The 22,918-nt window shown below is 33.8% G+C and overlaps 1 protein-coding gene across 3 annotated transcripts in view; it reads right to left on the reverse strand.

Annotated features, from left to right (window-relative positions):
* The window catches only part of LRP1B (LDL receptor related protein 1B), a 1,954,889-nt gene that overhangs the window by 776,213 nt on the left and 1,155,758 nt on the right, over positions 1-22,918 (reverse strand). For all 3 annotated transcript variants that reach the window (XR_012421093.1, XM_005573071.4, XM_015433154.3), the window contains exons 15-16: positions 14,676-14,798; positions 3,369-3,509 (exon numbers count right to left, since the gene is read on the reverse strand). Coding sequence is in view for 2 of the 3 variants with exons in the window: in XM_005573071.4 (XP_005573128.4) it covers positions 3,369-3,509; positions 14,676-14,798 (264 nt within the window). In the remaining variant the exon portion in view is untranslated. The remainder of the gene's footprint in view (positions 1-3,368; positions 3,510-14,675; positions 14,799-22,918) is intronic.

The raw sequence follows: 22,918 nt of genomic DNA on the forward strand, positions 1-22,918 counted from the left end.
ACCACAGAAAATACTTAGGAGGTGACCAGTCCTCATCTGGGAAGCAGTGCACAGCTAAGGATTAAATGTCCAATATGTAAGCACAACAGGAGGCCCATCTTAATGTTAACCTTCTATGATTATTTTTCCTGCATTCCAGAGGCTAACCTCCTAACTGAATTGGCATGCTCTTCAATATGTGTTTCACAATTTCAACACTGTTTTTAGGGTTATTTTCTTTATGCCCAGTAGTTACACTTCTGTATGATAAAAACAAATGTTTATATTCGTTTTACTGAGAATTTGAAAAAATGTCATTTTATCATGATATCATGTTTGTTGCATAGCGAATGTGTGCAATTCCAGTTAGTTTCTATAAAACATTTTTTTAAAGTAGCTTTGTTGATAAGTGGTTTTATCACTTTTTAAAAAGTTTTTATTGATGTTTAGTTAAAAAAAAAAACAGGGATAAAAAGCTTCATATTCTCTGGTATTTGAGCATGATTTACATTTTCTACTCACTTCAGGGACTTTAGCAAGAATAACTGCTGAGAAAAATAAAAGTCATCTGATGTAGTAGAGAGCCAACAATTTAAAGTACCAAGATTCATATGCATTCAGTGAGGCTTAATCAAGGACTTTTGCAATTTTCACCAATAAAGTAATAAACGGGAATTCAAACACCTTTTGGTTTGGAGTTGAAACACTGAAGGAACAGAAAGAATAACAAAATTCAAGGCTGCAGATTATGGGTGTTTAAGATTTGAAATAATCCTCTGAAATTACCTATGTAGTATTAGAATATTAACCATGAGATCGCAGAAATAAAATGTTGTTCAGCATCACTGCAATGCTTAGGGAAAATGACATAGTGCTGGAAGGTGGTCAGAGGTGTGTAACTGCTTATTGCCTCACTTATCTAATTACCCACTCATCCATGTGCCAGGCCCTGTGCTAGACGCAGAGACTACATAACACTACAACATAAGGTGTCTTCTCAAGAACATATTAATCTATGAGATGCCCCGAATAAGTAAGCGAATAATTGCAATTTGGTTTGGCAACTACTATAATAAAGAATTGTACAGGAGATGAATGTTTAACTCCAAACGACTTTATTGAGAAGATTTTTTGATAGTCAAAAAAGATTTTCCTAAGAAGGTAATGGTAAGCTATGTTGAATTCCTTAGACAGAAAACAGTCAGTGCAGTGTTGCAGAGGAGAAAAACAGGACATGTTTTGGAGATTTATAGTTCAAGTTGATAAAAATAAAAAGGCAAGTGGATGCATAATACACCAAAGACTAAAAATGTAAATACAAGACAGAGCAGGAAGTATTGTATATGTGAGTCAATGGATTATAAAATTTGTTTTTTGGTTATGCAGTTCTTGAAATTATAAGAATAGATATTATTCTATAAATATTGTTCTGAAAATAGTGTGGAAAGTGAGCTACAGTTAAGGGAGGATTAGTGGCAGGCATAACAGAAAGCCATTTTCTGAGTTAATCTAAGGTGAAAGCCTATTAGCCAATAGAAATTGAGAGGAGGTAAATATAAAAAAAATTAATTATTTAGGCAGTAGAAGAAATAGGATTTATTTATACAATTGAGTGTGGACTATAGGTAAAAGAGAGTTCTCAAGGAAGAAAAACAACAACAACAACAACAACAAAACATGGCTTGGGTGATGGAATGAAGAGTGATGACAATAAGATAAAATGACTGACTAGAACTTTTAACACTCTAACAGTACAAATGCAATGTTCCCTCTACCCATAGAAGAGGTCAGTTTTCTTGTTAATTTACTAGAAAATACAAGAAGGAACCAATACATGAATATTGTGATGAAGTATTTGCACTATTCTCAGGCGTTTCAAGTTGACTACAGAGGAAGCTCATATATAGGGCGCATTCATCACCGCCACAAATAGGCTGGCGCAAAGATAATGCGTTATCACAAGAGACTCTTCACACTCAGTTACAAATCAAACTCCTTGTTCTACTCTTTCCTCCCTTTTTACTACTGCACTTGATTGATTAGTCTTAAAAGTAATAATAAGTAAATAACAGTTCTGATTGTGAGTCAAGAAATGAGGCAATTAATCACTAAATAATACTCATTTATGTAAATTAGTAGGGCAAAAATACCCTTTACCCTCAGACGAAATGTTCCTCTCACTCCAAAACTCTTGACAAATTGTATCAATTTAGTATTTGATATTTTTGGGGGGATTCAAACTTTGCAAGACAGATATTAATGTGGCTGAAAATAAGAAGTACATAATGTGGAAGTCAGGGCCTGATTTTAGAAAACACAGTCTTTATGCATTTATTATAATTTATGTATTATGTATTAGTATACAATTTGAAAATATTTTTTAAAGTTCATATTCTTGAGATTTTTGTCCTAAAGCATTAATGTTTGAATAACACAGATGCCCAGACTAATTTTCCCCATTCTTAAAAAAGATCTTTAAAACTTTATTTGTATATTCTTAGTTTAAAAAAAAAAAAAGGAAATGAAGGACTGTCAACTGATCTCATTAGTTCAGACCTAAACCTTTTCTTTCATTCATTTATTGAAAGGAAAAAAGTTTTAAAAACAATGTACTTAGGTGAAGTAAAAAGATCAAGGATCACTTTGTTCAACACATGCCTTCTTTTCATATAAAATATTTTATCTCTCAAAATCACTTAGCTAGTGACTCTAATCAAACATATTCTCAAAATATTATTTAATGTATTTCCCCAAATGTTTTCCTAACATGTATGTGAGAAATTTTCCTGTGCCTACTAGCAACGTGGAACTATTCTTATCCCAGCAGATGATAAATAATTAAACATAAGCCAAAGAGGGGAAAATCAAACCTTGATTTCTAAGTGCCCTATGTGTTTTCTACCATGTCCTGAGCCAGTGAAGCTATATAGTAACACGTTCCAAACCATGTCTGTTTCCTTGGATCTTCTTCAAGACTCTGTTGCCAAAGAGCAGTGGAGTGGATTGTGACCTTCTGTACCAGTAATTCTGTCTTGAGGGAGTTTAAATTGATTTTCCACATCTTTAAATTCCAAAATCCAAAGAATTTCCCTATAGCAACCTCTGTCAGTGGCGTGGTTGTGCTCATATCATGGAATATAAAAGGAGAAAATTCTTAGAGCAACTAAAATGGTAATATGAAGGATGGAAAAGGATGAGAAAAACTGCTTTGAAACTATGCAAAGTAGGCAATCTATGGTCTACTCTTTATGCAAAAGGATGAATGAAAAATTAAACTAAGTTCAATTTGCATCTAAGATATTTTCAGATTTTCACAAACTGCCTTGATAATTCACACACTCAAAGACTCGGGAAAATACAGTTTTTAGGTGACTTGAAGGAGAACATACAGCAGTTTACTGAGTCCTCATCACTTCCGTCTAGGCAATCATCGTCGCCATCACATTTCCACCGAGCTTGGATACAGTGTCTGTTTTTGCAGCGAAATTCTCCAGCTTTACATATGCGAGGTAGTGCTTCTCCAGGGTTAACTAGAGTTAAAAACAAAAAACAAAAACAAACAAACAAAAAACAAGATAAATGAACAATGCTAGCTATAGTCAGTCCATGAAAATTTAAATCTTGTCGAGTTTGTTTGTTTTAGATTCCACGTATCAGTGGGATGAGGTATTTGTCCTTCTCTCTCTGGCTTATTTTACTGAGCACAATGTCATCCAGGTTCATCCAAGTTGTTGCAATTGACAGAATTTGCTTTTTCTAAAGGCTGAGTAATATTCCATTATATATATATATATATATGATGGTAGGTAAGGGTGTGTGTGTGTGTGTGTGTGCATTTCACAATTTCTCAGTTGAATACACAGAGAATAAAGTGGTAGTGGAGAGGAAATGAAGAGATGTAGGTTAAAGAGTGCAAAGTGGCAGATTGGTCGGACGAATAAGTCTACAAAACCAAGGTACAATACAAAGACAATAGTTATAATATTGCATTAAAATATGCACTGGAAATTTGCTGAGAGTAGACTGTAGGTGTTCTTACCACATACACACACTAAAGAGTGACTATGAGAGATGACGGGCATATTAATTAAGCTATAGTAAGCATTTCACTATGTATATTAAAACATTATGTTGTACACCTTAAATATATACAATAAAAATAATGTTCTAAAATTTTACATGCTTTAAATTCAAAAATATGTGATACTTATAAAGCTTACTATAATTGAACAGACACACAAATAAATTTTGCTATAATAACAAAATATTGTCTCATTTAACTTAATGGAAAATATAAAATATTATGGTGACAGCCATCTTTGAGAAAAAGAAAATTTTAAATTTTTCTGACAACAAGTATTCTACTAGATGAATATTGATCATGTAAGTTGGGATATTTGTGCCATATAAAACTAAAACACTACGGAGAAGTGAAGGGGAAAAACCACTCAGGGCACATATCATGCTGGAAGAATGTAATTCTCTGCAAGCCCGGATGCTGGAACTGCTTGTTTTAACCTGAAACCAGTTTTATTGAATAGCTACTGAAACAACCTGCTGCAGCTCTAAAGCTAGTTTTACTCACTTCTGTCACTCACTGGAGTTTGTGAGCTCCCCAAAACTTTAATAGTGCCAATAAGCTTTCTTGCAAAACAATGTGCACCATTTCTGCTTTCTAGAAAACTTCCAACCTTCTCTTTGTTTTTCGGCCATATAGAAGATCATCTAGTCTGTGGGTGTGCCACAAACTGCAATTATTACTTCCCAAATAAAACAGTTTAAGGAGAGATGTATCTTTGAAAGATGTATTTTATTTGACTTTTAACAACTAAGAACTTGGAAGATTTATTTTAAACAACAACAATGTTGACCAAAGTAACAACATTAACAACAATAATACAATACCACTTTATATTTATGCTGAGTGTGCAGTTTCACTTTTCAAAGAGCTTTTATTCATAGTCTTAATTGATTATGATAACCTATAAGGCATATATGGCAAAGAATTTTACTACCTCCACTTTATAAATAAGTACACTAAGAATTAAAATAAAAAGACAATGCAATAGCACACAGCTTTGATGGCTATAATCACCTTGCTGGTCTGCAAGTAAGAGAAAAACTCAGGCTACTTAAGGGTTCTAGAAGTATTATGTTAACCAAAAGTATCTCTTTATGTTTGGGAATCTATGAAGTGTTTTTCTTCATATGTTCCAGGTTCTCTAAACAAATGTTAGGAATTTGGTTAAGTGGGATTTATTCACAAACTGAGTCTTACTCTTCTTCTGTATCTAAGTGAATTAAATAGTCTAGAAAGAGAAGAGAATATGTGGCAATCAATGGTTAAAATAAATGATTTGTGTTTCATGGACTGTGAAAGGATAGAGGGGGGTGTGTCAAGGAGAATCAATGTAAACAATGTTACGTGGCCTGCTGTGGCATGAGGGATAAAATCCTTTGTGTCTAATCCAGGAATCGTGTGTCTTCTACCAGAATCCATGAATCTCAGGCTAACATGCTAGCTTGCAATCAGGGTAAAATCTCAGATTCTTTATTATTCTTGACATAATATACATTTCTTTTTAAATTCTTAGTTCTGATTTCCAAATTATCCCAAGGCATAAAGCATCATTAATTATAATAATTCTAGCCCCGCCCAAGCCTTCCAGATGTAATCCGTAGTTATATCACAAAGAAACCACATTATCAATGCAGACTATCGGGTTTGTTTAGGTTCATGATAACAGTCTAGCTAGCAACATCGATTATAAAGAAAATATTTAATGTGCTATGTAGTAATCTAGATAACATAGCAGCTTAGAAGTTCAAAATGCATGGTCTTTTCCCTGGCATTAAACAAGGTGACACTAGATGGCAATGTCATTTATCATTGAACCCCAGCCGACAGCAAGGAAATCTACCAACTTACATAAGATTGGTATTCTTTGTCTACCTTGAAAAAGTCTCTACAAAACATTTGTTTTATAATTAATTTTAACAAATTATGATGTCTCCACTTGAGGAGCTTCTTGAATGTAGAAAGAATAATTTCACATACAGAAAGGAACAATACCTAGAACAGAACAAGGTGTAGAGTTTATGCTCAAAATTGTTTGTTGGCTGATTACTGGAATTAACAGAGATTGGCATTATTGTAGTGAGAGATTCTACTCGTGGGGGCTGTATAAATCCTTCAGGAAAACCACAGCCCTTCAACTGGCTAAGCAGTTAATTCTCTTCTTTTATCACCCAAGGACATGGATAAAGTTGCAAAAGACAAAAAGATAAAACACAAAGACAAAAAGATAAAACACAAAGACAGAGGGATATGTAGACAGAAAGAAGAGAGACAAAGTTCCACCTACACTCAAAAGGGTGAATATATAAAAATCCATATACATTATTTTGTTCCAATGCATAATGTGACTGAATCTATATAGCACTTGGGTGTTTGAACACAGCCAAAAATTACTTTTAGTATATTAACAAGTGCTGGAATTGAACACTTTACTTCAGAGTTGTGCTTTCAACTGTGTATTTGAAAACTGATACAAAACCTGTAATTCTACTGCCAGAACCATTTCTAGCAAAAATTCTACAGTATGATCTCACCAATAAGAAATTGACAAAGTAATAAATAATCCTATAATTTAACCAGGATCAAAAGTAAAATAACATGAATCATGGTATACTTGTCATGGAACTATTAGTTCTTACACATCTTGTGGTACCTGCTGTGAGAATAATGAAATCAGAAGGCTTATGCATGAGTCTCCAAGGCACTACAAAAGAAAATATGCATTCCAGAATTATTTGTCTTTGGCAAAAACCGGTTGGAGTTAACGTCCAGGTCATAATGATGGGAAGTAGGAAATACTGTTTAAAAACTTTTATTTATTTATTTATTTATTTTAGTTTGGATTATCTGAGATTGGGAACTCAGCTCAGCTTCTGGACTCAAGGCATATTCCTGACTTTAGTTTAATAACCTGTGGTGTGCATGAACAAGAGCTGATGCTTCTGACTTTGCTTTTTCTCTTTTCAAACACAGTGTGGTGATCTATTCTAAATTAATTTTTCCCTCAATTGATGCATTGCTGTCAACTGCATCAGAATTATAACTCAGTCATAATAATATTTGTCCTGGGACAAAAAATAAAATAAAATGTCTTTCTATTGTTTCTACTTATCTAATATTGCAAAATATTTTTGTTTATTTCTTCATTTTAAGAGTCCAGAATCTCTTATTGCCTCTTTATTTGAGCAGGGAGAGAGAAAAGAACCAAAAAGAAAACTTGAAGTTGTGGTTTGCTGGATCTCTTTATATAAGCTTGCCTATACCCGAAGACTGTGTGAAAAATGCTGTTATAGGTTTAGATTTTTCTCCTTTAGATCATAGCAGTATGACCTTTCATTAGATAGAGTGGTCTTCTGAGCAGCCAACCTAAGTGGTACATAATCTTCTGTGGTTCCCATGCACAGAGGGCCATAAATATTCATCTGGATGGGCTTCTAAACTTTTTACTGCCTTAAACTTTTTACTACAGATTAGACTGCATATATCCTAGAACATAAGACTTGTCACAGCCAAGCAGATAAATGGTTCACCATAGTGAAGCTCTGTTTCTTGACAGAGGAATATATCTGGAGCTCCAGAAAGGGATAAAGGTCACAGAGTACCATTGACACATAATTGTGCAATGCTGTCCCTTGGATAACCAATGTTTCTGCAATGTTCAAGTTGCTCTCCTGGGAGAAAGGCACATTGAAAAATTCTGTCTTATTTTTAGGCCACTAAAGAAGAATTAAAAGAATTACTGTTTCTTTACTTTAGACAAAATAATCTTGCTGGAGATTTTTGATGTTGTTGTTGCTAATAGTGACTCACCGTCTTTGGAATCTAACTTACTTTTTGGGATTGTTCATGTCCTTGTTTATTAATATTCTGTGTTGTGATTTTTTTCTCACAAACATGTCAAGAGAAATACAAAGTTTGCTTGGTAATTGATCACCTAGCTTTACACACTTTCTCAGGGGTAGTAAGTTCCAAGTTACTATGCTACACTCGACATCATTTCTAGTTGTGAGAGTATTTGACCGTGACAGACAAGATTCAAAAAGACAAAGAGTCCATCCTACTCTCCTTTCGGATTCCTTCCAAGCATGGCATTAGAATTCATCCTTAATCAATCATGTAGCATGTCAATATTTTTCTGTTGGGTACATGTCTTTTCCGGCATAGCCTTGTGTTACAAGTTCATTGAGAAAGAGTCATTGGTGTTTAGCCTAGCTTAAACATTTGCCAGTGGGTTTTTGTTCATTTGACGTCAGTTTAACAAGGATGACTGAAACCAGGAAGATCATGTCACAATGGCTGCAACTTTGTTTTGCTTGTTTGACTCAGATTACACAGTTAATCCAGATAATTCTAGTTCACATGACTATAACCTAGCCTGAACTAAATCAGACATCCAGAAGAATCAACACTAATGAGAGGTTAGTGGCATACTGATATTTACTATGAACTACTGTACTCAGCAACCATGAGTTCCACTTGCAGTTGTCTGCAGTTTAATTTTTTCATATGCAAACTAAGGCTAACATATCTTTGAAAAACCTTTACAATTAAATAAAAAGGAACTGAAATAATTTCTATAAACATACTTTATGTTCTTTCTTTGCATGAAATGAGTTATTATATTATTCCCCTTAATATTTCCTAATACATCTGAAGGGAACCTAGGCAAGTTGCAGGCTATATGAGAAGATATAGCAGAATTTTTAACAGCCAAATGCAACTACAGAATCTCAAATAAGAACTTATTTTTTGTTGATGTAACATTGTTTAGTGCAATGAGTATAGACAAAATTCTCTTCTCTCTTTTCCCTTTTATTGCATTGGGGTTACCTCATCTATGAATTATAGATATTAGAAAATGAGACCAACAGCCTCAGAAAAAAATTTCTCTAACTTTCACCAGGCATAAAATCACATGTGTACTCTGATAACAGATTTTCTAACATCAGCTTTGTAAACAACGTTGTATATAGTATTTTCTTACAAGCCAAAGTCATTTAATTTCTATTTACACCAAGATATGCAGTGGTAGCCTGGGTTACTTAGACATAAATACTCACCTCTGTTTGTTGTTTTTTTCCATAGTTAAGCATCAATCTGAATCATTTCAAGTGCTACTGAAGCATGTGCTCAGCTAGAGTTCTTTTAAGATATTTGTATCTGTGACTTCCAAGAAACTACTGAACATGTTTTGTTGTTTTTGGTTTGGCAGTTTTGGCAAGGAAGCAATTACATAAGACAGAATAAGGATGAAAGGTCAGAGATACAAAAAAGGAGGGACTGATAATCACTGCTGAGGAAAAGCAATACTGGAAACTCATTTGTGGATCTAGAGAAGGTGACAGGAACATTTACTTAGTTACTTATTTATTTATTTTCAAGATGGGTCTTGTTCTGCCACCTAGGCTGGAGAGCAGTGGCACATACAATCACATCTCACTGCAGCCTCAACTTCCTAGGCTCAAGAGAGCCCCTGCCTCATCCTCCTGAGTAGTTGGGTCTACAAGCATGCACCACCATGCCTGGCTAATTTTGTTCTCTTTTTTCAAGAGACAAGGTCTTACTATGTTCCCCAAGCTGGTCTTGAATGCCTGGATTCAAGCATACTTCCCACTCTCAGAGTGTTGGGATCACAGGTGTGAGCCACCACACTTAGCCAGACAGGGCCATTTCTAATATAGTACAGTACCCAAGCAGATACCTCTGTGTGTCCTCTCCCACCGTGATATTTAAACACAGGTGAACTTTGTTAAAATAAACATAAAGGACAAGCTTGATCAAAAGACCAGATGCAACTATGAGGTGCAATAGTCAGTGAAGTATAAAAGTGAGCAATTAAGACAATTTTTCAGTCTTAGGGTCTTAAGTGGATGTGAGGAGAAGCATTTGCCATTGACTTGGTGATACCCAAAATATGGCATAGGAGGGCTTTAGATGTGTCTATTACAAGTACAGGTGGAGGTGCCACAGGCTTCCCTCCTCAGGGACTAGAGACTAGATTAAGGGTCAGTGTATACCCCAATGAGCCTTGATTCCTACATTCCACTCGCACTGTGGGCCAAAGGAGCAAGCTTTAAACTCACAGAGAACTGATTTGTAACTCATCTTTCATTTTCTTTACAGCCACAGAATGTACATGGAAATAGGAAATTGATATAAATCATAACAATTCATTTAAGTCATGATAAAATCTTTGCAGGATTTTACTTCCTAGATTTTTTTTAGTGACAATTCTTTTTGTTTTTACTTCTGCTTGTCCCAGCTCACTTTTATACTGATAGTGTTTTTCCTCTCATTTTTTCTTTTCCCTGTAATCTACAATGCTGTTTTTTTTCATTTATTCATCAATCTATCGATATCTTTCCTATATCTATATCAATATAGATGTGTTCACTTAAAAGCAACCCATACATTTTTAATGGAGCATAAGAATGAAACTAAATAGGAAATATAATTTGAAGGCCAATGATCCACTAATTATGATCCACATAATTGAAATTAAAAACCTAAGTAGAAAATTTTAACCTCAAAATACTATGCAAATATTAGTACCTGATGAATGCAAGTCCCCTCCCCCTGTAACTTATTACAATGATAAAGAGCAAGAATAAAAACTTACCAGATCTCTGAGAGTTTGGCCTCTTGATCATTTTACTGACATTATCATAAGGGAATTTTCACTTTTTACAAGGCCAATATAACTAGATTTAAAAATTCATTCATGAGTCCTTCTAAGTTATGACACTGGAAATTGAACAAGCCTGTCCATCTTTAGGTAGACAGAGAGATCCTTTGCTCCTGCAGCACAGACTGTAAGGTCTATATACAGTTATATATACAGACCTTATAGTCTGTATATAACTATATATATATACACACACACTATATATAGTCTGTGTGTGTGTGTATATATGTGTGTGTGTGTATATATATATATATATCCTTTGCTCTTATTTCTACCAAAATAAGAGCACTTTTTTGTGCTACCTCCCATCTTTAAGAGGAAGTTTATGGGCGGAGCAAAGGCACGATGAGACCTCGTAGAAGTCCCTGAAAGCTACTCCGTGTGTGCGTGTGTGTGTGTGTGTGTGTGTGTGTGTGTGTGCATGCATGTACATTTCATCTTTTCAAAATGTCAGAGTCATTCAATTGGGCTAGCAGAAAATTTCATTCTATGCCAGGAAAACAATTTTAAAAGACTCATTGGCAGAAACTGAAAAATTAAACTAGCAAATGTACACATAAACCATATATTTTCTCCCAATAACTAAGATAAGATTCAGCCTAGCAACCAACTTGGCAGACTTTAAGTTGTTCAAAGTCATGCTTAATCCCTGCTGGCAAACTGTGGATCTTGATAGGTTTCTTTCTTTTCTGATGATAAACAATAAAATAAGAATTAAAAAATAATACCACAGAATAAAGAAACGGAAACAATCACCTGGTGACTCAGAGAAAGTTTACCTCTGAGAACTATCTTCCACAGAAATCAACTTACAGGCAATTTACAAAGTTTCATTATTAAAGAAGAAATAAAACCTTACTAGAAAGGTAAAATTCATATTTGTATTCTGAAGTATGTAATTATAGAATACAATAGGTACAAACTTGTAGAATTTTAAAGGGAGATTTTGCTCAGCCAAGAATTAATATTCAGAATAAATGCTGTTTACATAAAAAGGCAAAGGAGGCATATTTGGAACTCAACAATATATACAGTCATCCCTCAATATCCAGGGGGGATTGATTCCAGGATCCCTTGTAAATATCAAAATCCATGGATACATCCTTTATATAAAATAGTGCAGTGTTTACATATGACCTACACATATCCCTTCATACACTTTAAATCATTTTTAGATTACTTATAATACCTAATGCAAGGCAAATACTATGTACATAGGTTCCAAATTATATTGTTTAGGAAATAATTACAGGAAGGAAAGTGTAAGTGTTCAGTACAGATGGTCCACTGTATTCTACATAGTCTTCTTGAAGAAGTTATTTCAAGATATATTCCATCTATCCTACACACCAGTGAAATGAATAAATGAAGAATGGAGTGCTAAAATTTTAAGTACTAAGCAATACAAGTAGTGAAACGCTGATCTAGGCCTAAAAATATTGTACAATTGATTAACAAACTAAATATAAATGTCAAAAATATTTTTATAAAAAAGGACTTATTTTTTGGTAATTCAAAATCATATTCTTGGTCAGATATGCTAATTTTATAATAAGTGAAAGTGAAGAAGATGAGAAAAGTAGTAGAAAAGAAACCAAAGTTCTCATGTCCAGTAGTTGGAACTCAAAATAATAATAAAATAATTTAAAACTGAGGGTATTATTCCAAATGCCCAAAGAAGATGTAACAGTGTCCAATTGTTACGTCTAAAAGACATAAACTGTATGGTAAAATACATAAAAAGCCATAAATGGTAACAGAAACAGACAATTACCTATAACAATGCATCATAAATACCAAATGTCAACTAAAAAGAAAATAAATAGTTTGAAAGGCAGTCATTAAAAATTATGTTTACAAAGATATTTGGTTACATGATCAGATGCTTATGCTCATATTAAGTAAAAATGACAGAATTTGGGATCTAAATTCCAAATGTTCTACTTGCTAATTATGTAAACTTGCAAAGTAATTAGCTTATAAGTCTAAATTTTACCTTATAAAATGGGATGGTGATATGGTTTTGCTGTGTCCCCATCCAAATTTCATTTTGAATTGTAACTCCCACAATTCCCACATGTTGTGGGAAGAATCCAGTGGGAGGTGATTGAATTATGGGGGCAGGTCTTTCTCATGCTGTTCTCATGATAGTGAATAAGACTCATGAGATCTGATGATTTTAAAAACAGGATTTCCCTGCACAAGCTCTCTTCTCTTGCCTGCCACCATCCATGTAAGATATGACTTGCTCCTCCTTGCCTTCCATCATGATTGTGAGGTCTCCTGAACTATGTAAGTCCATTAAACCTGTTTCTTTTGTAAATTGCCCAGTCTTGGGTATGTCTTTATCAGCAGTATAAAAATGGACTAATGCAGATAGTAATAGTATCTTCCTTACATAGTTTTTGTAAAGACTAACAAAAATCACAAACTGTTTTACAAAATGCCACATCCATACTAGTGTAAACATTCACTCAATCTTACCTACAATTATTATCATTAATAGTAAAAATAAATCCCAGTGATATATCACTATAAGAAACTGTATTAAGATTTCTTAGAGGTTTATTTCTGAATACTGGCATTATAAGTGGATTCTTTTATTTTTAAGATATTTTCTTATATGTCTTAAATCCTAAATATCCTTTTAAAAATATATCTTTTCTACATCAGAAGAGATAAGATGTTATCAATAAACTGAAGTTCTTTTTATTACACTTATTCTTCCTGTCTCACAAGAGACAATCATTATAAATGATAAAATAAATACATGAAATGTTTATTCAGCAATTTGTGATGGTTAATTTTATATGCCAACTTGACTGGGACACGGGGTGCCCAGATGTTTCATCACACATTATCCTAGGTCTGTCTGTTAGTGTGCTTTGGATGAGATTAACACTTGAATTAGTAAAGTGAGTGAAGTAGACTTCCCTCAGTCGTGTGGATGAACTCGCTCTAATCCATTGGCCAGAGTGGAACAAAAAGGCCAAACCTGCCACAGGCAAAATAAACTTCACCTGCCTGATTGTTTGAACTGGGACATCGGTTTCTTCCTGCCTTTGGACATAAACTGAACCATCAGCACTTCCTGGGTCTGAAGCCTGCTGACATTTGGACTAGATGCACACCATGGGCTCTTGTGGATTTCCAGCTTGCCATCTGCAGATCTTAAGACTCATCGGTTTTTATAATTAAACAAGATCATTCCTTACAATAAATCTCTCTATGTATTATATACATCCTATTAGTTCTGTTTTTCTAGAGAACTCTAACACACAACTCAAGATTAAATCATTCTCAAAATGTTACATAGTTCTCAATACACACATAGCATTGCTGGTGTTACTGTGCTTAAGGGACACCATATGGGGTAGAAAGAAGAAATTGCAAAAGTCATATCAGAATAATAAGATGCAGTAAATTGAGAAATGTCAGAAAAGTTAATAAAATTGCTTTTAACACAGATCAATCAATCCAGTTAATTCACTATTTGAATAGTCTGTAAATTCCTTACAAGTCTTTTTGCCTCCCTCCTTGCTCTTCACCACTTAATATAGATAACTGAATCAGGAAGCCATTTAAAGTCATTGTAGACCTATGTCGTGTGTCAACATACCATCTGTCTAATCAGCAACAATGTATGTTTAGTTGCAACTGCTTAAAGTTCTCTTACTCTTCTGTGGCATATACTTATTTACATTTTTTACTAAATCACACATAGCAGTGAACTCCACAAAATATTATCATTGTCAATATTCCTCTGTATATTTGAAATTAATCAGTTAATAATTTATAGTCTAAAAAGAATTATATCTAAGTAATGATCTGAATTTCTCGTTCCAAGTCTCATTTTAATTCCTTTAGTCTCTTTTGCTTCTAGTCTCCAGAAAGAGCCCAATAAACAATAAGGGTAACATGCAAAGAACTTACATGTGCAAGTTGTCCCATTTTCATCCAAAAGTTGATTATCAGCACAAGCACACACCCGGCCTCCTGGGATAGCCAAGCAAAGCGTGCTACAGCCCCCATTATTTACTCGGCACATATTGTCACCTGCAAGAGGAGGAAAGCAAATGTGTCAGAGAACTCTGATTCACTTTCTTTCCAGGAGGTGAACATAGATGTAATTACATACACATATATGTGCTATGTATATTATATATTTAGTAATATAGTCAGGATTTCTGCCGAATCATAACTAAATTCATTCATGTTTGAAAATATGTGATGCATTGGTAGATAAGGATAAGTTTCTCATTAATTGGAGGAGATAGAGGTCTGAGTGAAGTTAGGTACTAGGTGAGGCAAGAGAAAGAACAGAACGGTGTTTGTCTTGGATCGTTTTCCAGATTAGGCCTATTGTATTCAGGTCTGAGTTCTTTGGAAAGTAGACCACTGGCTCTCAGAATGTGGTTTTGGAGCCCCAGGAAACAGAAAGCAAATGAGTGTGGGAGCAAGGGTGGGGTATTCTTTTCTCTTGTGCAGTATACACCACAAAGTCAGTGTATTGAGGACTCCAGGAATCACAGGACATCTGTGAAGACTCAAAAATGAGCAGCCTTGCTGGTATAAGGTGAATGTTCAGTTCACAAGGGTGAAAGTGTTCTCCCGGTGGCTCTAATGAGCAGAGGAACGAATGAGGTATACGATAGACATCAATGAAGCAGGCATGAGAGGAAATTCACAGAGGTGCTATTCACGAACCTATGTCAGGCACCCTTGCAGACTCTCAGATAAAATTGAGTAATTATGTTTAAATCAACAAGTAATAATTGTTCATAGTCATAGTGATATTTCAGTAAACATAATGTATAGTAATCAGATCAGGGTAATAGGCATATCCATAATCTCAAACATTTCTTATTTCTTTGTGTTGGGAACATTCAATATCCACCTTCCAGGTATTTGAAACTATATATCATCATTAACTATAATCATCCCACAGTGGTATAGAACCTTGGAACTTATTCCTCCTATCTAGCTGTAATGTTGTATCCTTGAACAATTGTAAAGGTGTTGGTACAAATAAATACAATTTAGATTGCCAATTCATCTTACAGGTTGGAAAGGAAAGGAAGAAAGTGTATTTACACTTGTGCATCACTTAACGATGGGTATACATATTAAGAAATGTGTAATCACATCATTGTGCCAACATCATAGAGCATGCTTACACAAACCTAGACAGTAGAGCCTGCTGCGCACCTAGACTACATGGTGCTAAAAAAATGTTAGCTAGATGGTCGGGTGCGGTGGCTCACGCCTGTAATCCCAGCACTTTGGGAGGCCGAGGCAGGCGGATCACGAGGTCAGGAGATCGAGACCATCCTGGCTAACACGGTGAAACCCCATCTCTACTAAAAATACAAAAAATTAGCTGGGCATGGTGGTGGGCACCTGTAGTCCCAACTACTCCAGAGGCCGAGGCAGGAGAATGGCGTGAACCCGGGAGGCAGAGCTTGCAGTGAGCCCAGATCGCGCCACTGCACTCCAGCCTAGGCAACAGAGCCAGATTCCGTCTCAAAATAAATGAAAAAATAAATAAAAATAAAGTTAGCTAGAAAAATATTTTATGTAAAAATGTCATCTTTAAAACATGTTTAAGTGACTACTTTTCAAACACAGTGCTAAAAAATTGTATACCTGTATATCAAATATTGCTTCTGGGCTACAAACCTGTATACAACATGTTATGGTACTGAATACTGTAAACAATTATAACACAATGATAATAGCATTTCTGTATCTGAACATACACAAGGTACAGTAAAAATACATTACCATTACCTTATAGGACCATCACCATACGTGCAGTCCATCATTGACTGAACCATCTCTATGCTACATATGACTATACTTACCTATAAATGTGTCAAACTTTAAAGAGAACGCAACACTAGCAATACAATAGGTAATATAATTGCAGGGTCATATTACTCTATGTTGCAGTTTGTTCAAAGTATCAATAAATAACATTTGGATTATATCAGAATATTTTACTGAAACATTAAAAATAGCGAGCTTTTTTGGCCGGGCGCGGTGGCTCAAGCCTGTAATCCCAGCACTTTGGGAGGCCGAGACGGGCGGATCACGAGGTCAGGAGATCGAGACCATCCTGGCTGACATGGTGAAACCCCGTCTCTACTTTAAAAATACAAAAAACTAGCCGGGCGAGGTGGCGGGCGCTTATAGTCCCAGCTACTCGGGAGGCTGAGGCAGGAGAATGGCGTGAACCCGGGAGGCGGAGCTTGCAGTGAGCTGAGATCCCGCCACTGCACTCCAGCCTGGGCGGCAGAGCGAGACTCTGTCTCAACAACAACAACAACAAAAAAATAGCGAGCTTTTAATTACCTAGAGCCATACAATAAGAGAATAAAATGATTAAAGTGCAAATACCAGCAGTGTGATTAAAGTGACAGACTAGGTGGTAATACTGTGAGCCTCAGAGGTTGGATGTGCTATGTGGAGGATAATAAGACGTGAGAAAAGAACTCTAAAATGCTCCTTCATGCAATAAATATTCAATACATTACCACAGGTTATCATTGAGTGCCCACTGATCAGAAAAAATGACCTAAAGTATATTCTCATTTCATTATCTTGAAAAATAAATTTAATTCACTGTGTTTATAACAAATTTAAAAATACATATGAAAGCCAAGAAAGCTAATAATTCATGCTACAGTATCAATTGCTGAACTCAGAGGGTAAATAAGCCTAATACAGAGTTTTTTAAATAGGAAATGCATAAATGCTTTAAGCAGCTTCCAGATCAGGTCATGTTTATTCCACGATCATGGAATAAAAATGCAATGCTTCATAGAATGAATAGTTATTCTATGTTGTACACATTCTGTACAGGATGAAATAGTATATTTAATATTTTAGGAGCATTCAGATTCTGGAAAATTAGAATTAATTCAATATATTTTGAGAAATATATAAAGAATTTAAGCAGTAGGAAATAAGGAATTACTGACAACATATTGAAATGTTGAAATTATATGCTAAATATATTCTTTAATTCAGTGGTTTGCCTCATACCATTCTAAATGAATATGAAAGTACTTAAAAATAAATTAGCATTATTCAAACTTTGAAATATATTTATTTTCTGTTAATACTACATATTAAGAGAGAGGAATTGGTTATTTGTTCTGTCATAATAGAAATCCAAAATCTAAATTAATTTGAATAATTCCGTATCTCTCCTCTGAAGGGCTTAGATCTTTTTTATTTTAATAGTGACCCAACATATTTTTGAATTTCATTAATATGTTCCAGACAGAGCTCATATGATAGTATTTTTTGAAGTTCCGAGAACTAGAAAAATATTTTATGTAAAAATATCCTCTTTAAAATATGTTTTAATGACTACTTTTCAAACACGGACCTATATATTAATTAAAATCATTAACATATTAATAGCTGTTGTTAATGAAAAATTAGAATCAATCCCAGAGCTAGTTACTTTACATATATATTATATTTTATTCAATTTTTAAAATAAAATTACAAGGAAGGTTTTTTCCCATTTACAGGTAGGAAAACTGAATATCTGAGCAACTAAATGACTCTTCCAATATGTAGAAATAGGAAATAATTCTTATTAAATTATCATTTATTTCTAGATAATCATTATGATTATATTTATTTATAAATAATTAGAAATAAGATTTTCTCTAAAATTGTGTTCTCAAACACTAACTTATTTATATATATTAAAATAAAATTAGATCAGAAAAGACATACTAAATATAATATACCAAAACCAACAAAAGTCTGTTACTTTTAGGAAGCAGATAGTTTTTAAAAATCAAAGATGCAAGGAATGCAAATGAAGAATAGTTTTCAATATCTAGTTGAAGATGGATGTTTGGCTTCATCAAAAACTTTGTCTTTTTTTTCCCCAATCTTGTATCTTCCAGAAGCAAAATTATTCTCCACCTTACAAATAGTGCACGGCATAGAGTGTGTTTGATAAACATTAGTTAAATAAATAAGTGGTGAATGCAACTTTTAGTTAGTAGTTTGAATGACAAGAACAATCATTTGGAGTGCAGGCACAGGTATAAGTTTGTGGATAGATAGAACTTCCAAAGAATGACAGTAAAGACACAAATAATATGTGAAAACATTTCACAAGCCTATATTAACATCTTAATGTTTTTAGACATTAGCAGTTTAACTTTTGTTAATAAAGTATCTTTTTTTGAGCAAATGAGAGAATATAAAAACCAGCACAAAGTAATTCCATTGTTTCAGGCTTTCTTTAATCTGAATTTTCTTGAAAATTGAATAAAGAAAACTTGTTTTCTATATATGTCCTGGACTCTTGATTTCTCAATGTCTTATCATAGGCAAAGTGAGAAATCTCTGAAGTTAATATAAAATATGTAAAACTATGGAGATTCTCTCTTTTTCTTCCTAACTAATGTAGGGATATTCGAGCTTGTAGTTTAGAAGGGGCAGTAGATATCTCACGTATTCCAAAAGTTAGATAAAGGCTAAGAGAGTGAGATCCCAAGGCCAGATGAATTATGCATTTAATCTAGTATAATTTCAGAAGAATTGATTTTGAACGATGTCAATCAATCTGAGGCAAGGATTAAATATTTCTTACTTTTTCTTTCTTTCAAAATCAGATGCTCATTGAAGACTGTGTTTATATTTGACTTGCTCTGAAGCCACTTACATAAGTGTGTGTGTATAACTATATTAAGAGACTCCTTAAATTTTGTTTTTTTGGTTTTTTGTGTGTGAATATCTCAAAAATGGGAGATTTAAAAAGAAAGAAAAAATTTGTGATGATGGTCCCATCACCAAATCGAAAGGTTTTTATTAAACCTATAAAATAATGTGATTAATAAATGTCATACATTAAATAAAAACTGCTATGTCTCTTATATTAGTCCTGTATAACCTAAAATCTCTAAATCTTGGATTCTATAAAAGCAGTCAAGGGAAGTTTTATATTAAAAATATACATTTGAATACAAAACTCATCAGTGATAAAATTATAATGATCAAAGAAGATTCACATTCCTTTTCTTCTATCTAAAAGTATAGAAGATATATAATTTTGGAAATTAAATTGGCCACACAAATTAAACACAGAAAAATACTTTCTGGTCAAATGAATCTGAATCTGAATCTCAGTTTAATCCCTGGCTCACTGTGTTTCTTGAGGGCCAATGGCTACGTCTGTCTGATCCTTGGGTTTCTCATACATAAAATATAAATCAATAGTATCTATTTTAGATATATGTTGTGACAATTAAATAACAATGCTTAATCCACTTCCCAGTTTTAATAGTTACAGCTATTTCTTAGTTAATAAATGTATTCTATTTGTCATAAAATAATAGGATACATTTAATCAACCCTTATTAAAATATTACTTAGTTTTGATTATCTCATTCCCCACAATGTACAGAAAATCAAAGTGTGCTTTTGAACCTAGAAAATGAAAAGGAAAGACTATTATTTTACTTGCTTTAATTGCTGCTCTTTATATGAGGAATAGCAGAAGAAAGCTTTAAAAACTTGTTCCAGATATCTAATGTTAATGAAAAAGGAAAGCTTATAAATTTTACCAGAAGAAATGACAGTAGTATCTGAGAAAAACATCCTGACACTAAATCCCTAAGAATTACTTAAGAATTCTTTCCTAGAGGTACCTTTCTGTTTAGTATGTTATGTATTTATATCTACCTTCCTGAAATTCGCTGGTATATTCCAAGTAACTTGACAAGTCTTTTTTGTTCTAGACAGAGTTTTGCTCTGTCACCCAGGCTGCAGTGCGGTGGCACATTTTCGGCTCAAGGCAACCTCAGCCTCCCAAATTCAAGCCATTCTCCTGCCACAGCTTCCCGAGTAGCTAGGATTACAGGCTCCCACCACTGCCCCTGGCTAATTTTTGTATTTTTAGTAGTGATGGGGTTTCACCATGCTGTTCAGGCTGGTCACAAACTCCTGACCTCAGGTAATCCACCCACCTCAGCCTGCCAAAGGGCTGGGATTACAGGTGTTAGCCACTGTGCCTGGCTGTTGACAAGTCTCTTCTAATGTGAGGAGTAAGGGGGCATCTGATTAGTTGACTAATGTTCTGACAATGAGTCTAAAATATTTAGGTATCTCATTATTAGCATTCCCGAATATTTTTCATGATGTTCTTGTCAGGTGGAGTGTGTGTGTGTGTGTATGTGTGTATTAATACTATCTATTCATACGTACAAAAACTATATATAAATATATATAGTTTATATATACTATATATAAATAAAGTCATATAGTTTTTATTCTCTCAGAGAGAGAGAGAGAGAGAGACTCTAAGGTTATATAAGATTAGTTTCTTTTATTCCATTAAGAAAAGGAGATATGTACTACTTACAGATTTGGTTTTCTATTCAATTGCTAAATTTTATCCATAGGGAAAAAAGAAAAACAGTCTAACAGGGCAATATGAAACTAACATTTATGGGACATGGATCATCTATTTTCAAATATTTATTAATATCTGATGTTCAAAAGATGTAAAGAGTAACACCATTGGGAGAAAATTATAGTAAGACAAACTGCCCACATCTGGACATCTGAATGTATTTTGCTTTATAATTCAGCTACTTTGATCAATGTAGTAAAAGACACTAAAAATTTAGAACTCAGGTAGATTATCTAATATCAATGTCCCTTGAGAGAGAAAAAACAGTATTAACCAGGAATCCTTTCCATATTGTATTGCTTGATCAAACATATAGTTAAGTACTAGGTAATCCTTAGCTATATGAAGAAGTGGTAGAAAACTAAAATCAATTGATTAATTCAACTAAGTTAATAAAAATTATCAATCGATTATTCTCAGTACGTTCACTCAGTAAGACAAAACATTATGGTTTCTACAATAAAAATTGAAAAAGAATTTAGTAATTAGAGCTCAGTTTTTATTTTAATGTCCTGTCAATTAAAATGGGGAAAAACACTTTTAAAAGACCATTTTCCATCTAAGGAATAACATTGTACTATTATACATCAATGGCACCTTTCAGAATACCAAAAATATTATCTATCAGAGTTATGTACTTCATTGTATATTATTATGCTGCACTATTCCATTGAATATTTATTTAAAACGTAACTTTAAAAACAAATGCCTTTTGCTAGAGAAATTATTAGGCAAGTTACGTATCATAATTTGTTTGTCAGGCACAGTGCTATGGAAGTTTTGCTTTTCAATAACAAATAGCTATTTAACCATCATGGAAATGTTATGAAGAAGGTATTTCTTATTTTTGTTAAATCTTTCATCATGAGTCCAAAGTTTTGAAAGCAGAAGTTGTTAGGACCCAGATCTAAGCCCAGGGCATTTTTCACTACATGTGTTGCATTTAGTTAAACAACTCACTAAAGCAACTGGAAGCTTTAAGAATCTGAAGATGGTAAAAATGTTATGGACTTTGGTGAGGGAAATTCAGCAATGACATTCAAGAGGAACAATTCTAAAGAGAAGGGAAATGGAAAATGTGATTGTATATCGATTGGACTGTGAAGTGAGAGAGAAGTATAATCCTGAAAAGCAGATCTTTCACAATATGAAAAGGATTGTTTCTATTCATATCCTGGGCTCTTGTTCAGTGTAGGCAAACTATGGTAGTGTGGTGGGGGTGCAGGGTTTATATGAATATAGCAAAATATTACTTTTTAATCTATCCAGGCAATTATTTTGTTCCTCATTTCTTGTCCATAGCTATGGCTTGTGCCATCCACATAATTTTAGTTTTATTCTTTTAAAAGATAATTTTATCTTTTATCACTATTGATATTTCTCATTTACACATTTCCATTATTTTATACAATTGCATTTGTATTCCATTGAAGCAATGTTAATACAATGGGAAAAAACTGAAGCTTTATTGCTCTAGGATCACCGTTCTAGCTGAAGTATCTTAAAACACTCTGTTGCTAGATAATTTCCTATTGATAGCATATGTGTTTGGAAATTCATAATATAATTTATTCATCTTAAATGTATTGAACTGCATGTTCATTAAATTTTTACAAGGATATCCCTATTAAAAAAAGGAAAAATGATTATTTAGACTCACAAAAAACCTACCACATAATGTACTAAACTGTTTTCTTTGTTCAGTACCTAAATTCTGAGTAATGCTATG

The sequence above is a fragment of the Macaca fascicularis genome, chromosome 12 (assembly GCF_037993035.2).
Source record: "Macaca fascicularis isolate 582-1 chromosome 12, T2T-MFA8v1.1".
In the NCBI taxonomy this organism is placed as follows: Eukaryota; Metazoa; Chordata; class Mammalia; order Primates; family Cercopithecidae; genus Macaca; species Macaca fascicularis.